This window comes from Dipodomys merriami, unplaced genomic scaffold, assembly GCF_024711535.1.
Source record: "Dipodomys merriami isolate MVZ:Mamm:240054 unplaced genomic scaffold, mDipMer1.0.p SCAF_204, whole genome shotgun sequence".
Classification (NCBI taxonomy): Eukaryota; Metazoa; Chordata; class Mammalia; order Rodentia; family Heteromyidae; genus Dipodomys; species Dipodomys merriami.
The window spans coordinates 1587484-1590398 of NW_027203427.1; the positions used below are offsets into that span (position 1 = coordinate 1587484).

General features: G+C 41.5%; 1 gene segment (V, D, J or C); it reads left to right on the top strand.

The window, feature by feature from the left end:
• Positions 1 to 496: 496 nt before the first annotated feature.
• LOC138833342 (immunoglobulin kappa variable 2-28-like) lies at positions 497 to 2576 on the top strand. The segment is given in 2 exon segments: positions 497 to 565; positions 936 to 2576. Coding segments are annotated over 2 exon segments (348 nt in total).
• The last annotated feature ends 339 nt before the right edge of the window (positions 2577 to 2915 follow it).

Below are 2915 nucleotides of genomic sequence, written 5' to 3' on the forward strand. Positions count from 1 at the left end.
ATCTAGTAAATATGGATATCTGATGCCTCTTCATCTACTTAACTCTCTGCTCTTTGTGGTCAATTCCATTGAGGATCTCTGAGGCTGCAGGGTACCGTGCCTTTCCCTAGACTAGCTGAGGAGTTTCATGGAAGCTAAGGCATGGTATTTATTTGTTTCCTAGAGATGATCCTAGACTTACGCCTGCATATCATTGGGTCCCTGATGCTGTTTTATGGGTGTGAGAGCATTTGTACCCTATACTCCCTGGAGAAAAATACTTTCACAGTGGGATCTTTCTTCCCACTACTGCAGCCATTCTGTAATTTTATTGGTTATCACCAAACACAGAACACATCTGATGTCACTTTTCTCAGAAGAGCAGGACTTACCAACCCCTTGGCTGTTCTCACACTGTTGCACCCACCTGGCTATTTGCATACTGCTCCCTAAGGAGGACCTTCCTTTCTAAGTCTGAGATAAAGGCTCAGCTCTGAACTTGTCTTGAACTGTGTAGACTCCATTTCACTGCTAAAAATGTAGTTCGTCTCTCAGCTGCTGGGGCTGTTAATGCTCTGGATCTCTGGTAAGGGCAAAAGGAAGTGAGAAATGACAGTGGGTGGGAAGATGGGCTCTCAGAATCCAGTTGTGCCCCATCCATGTTTTATACATGCAGATCTTGTTATCCATGATGGGACAAGTGAGGTATCGGTCTTAGAGAGTGAGAAACATTCCAGAAAGAGCTAGAACCTGTGCTTGGGTGAAGACTCTGCTAGGAAGGAAAATTGTCAGTGACTCCTAGAGACTTATTTATGCTTTATAATATCTGTTCTTTTTACATTTTGAATCAAAGCAAAAACTATGAATAAAATGCAATATATCAGAATATAATGAATAAATGCTTGTATCTCTATGTTTGTACATCAATATTCATTTCTGTCTTACTCTAATTTCAGGATCCAGTGGAGATGTTGTGCTGACCCAGTCTCCAAGTTCCCTGCCTGTCACCCTGGGAGAGCCAGTCTCCATCTCCTGCAGGTCGAGTCAGAGCCTTTTGCACAGCAATGGAAGGACCTATCTGGATTGGTACCTGAAGAAGCCAGGCCAGTCTCCACAAGTCCTGATCTACGAGGTTTCCAACAGATATTCTGGGGTCCCAGATAGATTGAGTGGCAGTGGGGCAATCACAGATTTCACATTGAAAATCAGCAGGGTGCAGGTTGAGGATGTTGGAATTTATTACTGCTTGCAACGTACACATGTGCCTCCCACAGTGATACAGCCCTGACCAAAAACCTCCCTTCTGACTGGGCATTGAGCTGTGCTCACACATTGCTGGTCTGTGGAGCAGCAGAGCATATGGTCTGACTCTGCCCAGAGAGGAAGATACCGTAATCAATGTGGGAGTGACTATGAGTGGAGATAAAGAATGTGTGATAATGTGACAACATACAATCTATAAAGAACAGGAGAACAATCATGAAAACACACAAAAAACAGGAGATATCAGATAAATCGTGAAATATTTACTCAAAAAATATAGGTCTTTTAAGTAGTATTATAGCTAACCAGTAATAGAAGAATCAACTGTTGTCTGTGATTTCACTCCATTTATAATGAAACTTAAACTTCCATTAAAAGCTGGGCACCAATGGCTCATGCTTGTAATCCTAGCTATTCAGGAGGTCTAAGGATCTGCCTGCCAGCCCAGGCAGAAAAGTTTGTGAGACTCTTATCTCCAATAAACCACTAGAAAATCAGAAGTGCCGCTGTGATTCAAGCAGTAGAGCGCTAGCCTTGAGGTGAATAGTGCAAGAACATTGTCCAAGCCCAGAGTTCATGCCCCACCAACAAAACAAAACAAAAAAACACAAACTTTCATCAAGCCCACACACACAGCAAATGCTATGCTTTCTGTTCAGAAGAAGGAAACCCATTTGAACCTTCTGTTGCTTCAGCTCTGAGTGTTTCCCCAAACCTACATGACTGACAAGCCCTAATCAGGGTTCAGGCACTGTTTCTTGCCTGTATCAATGTGAGACTGATACAGTACTGGAGCCTACACAATGGTCTCAGGCCTTCTGTGTCCTGGGGCTCTGGCTCTTGTGAAGAGTGTGGAGTGTGATGACGCCCTGAAGAGTGTTCATATGTCCCAGAAGTCTGAGATTGAGCCCTTGTTCAATGTCCCCAGTATTCACAGCCCTCCCTGGTCAACCTCTGTCATTTTATTTAAAGAAACCTGGCATCATTAATATTTAAGTGTGTGTCTTGCGTCCTTTTCTATTAATTTAAACATTTCTCATTTCCTTGTAATGAGCCTTTCAGAGGCCTGGAATTATGACACTGCACAGCCCAAGACTTGGTGGATTCTCCAGTGGTGTAAACTGCTTCATCACAAGCCTCTCAAATTCATCTGGAAAATAAATGGTGTAGATGCACTGAATTCACTGAAGTAACATGCATTGGAGAAATGCAAGTCTGGAATGCATGCTAACATGATTATCTTTAGCACTCTGTGTGCACACAGTTTCATTTTAAGCTTGAAAATCATTCTAAGGCTGAGCTTTGTGAGCCTATGTATTCACTAGTTAATCCTATAACTGAAGCCACTAAAGGGACAGAGGAAAGTATATTCAAAGTATTCAAAATATTTCATAGTATATTTTCACAGGGTTTTTGTCATTCATTAAATGTTTTAGGTTTCTATTATTTTCTGTCTTTTTCTAAATTAATTTTATTTTCAAGGTATGTAAGGAGGGATTAGTTACATATATAAGGTAATGAGTACATTTCTAGTGGAACATTTTTATTCTTCCTACTTTTTCCCACTTTCCCTTCCTCCAAATCTCTCCCCCCAAGTTGTGAAGATCATTTCCAACATACCTTCTTGCATATCACTATTGGTTTGCTTCACACTTTTTTCTTTGTCCCACGAT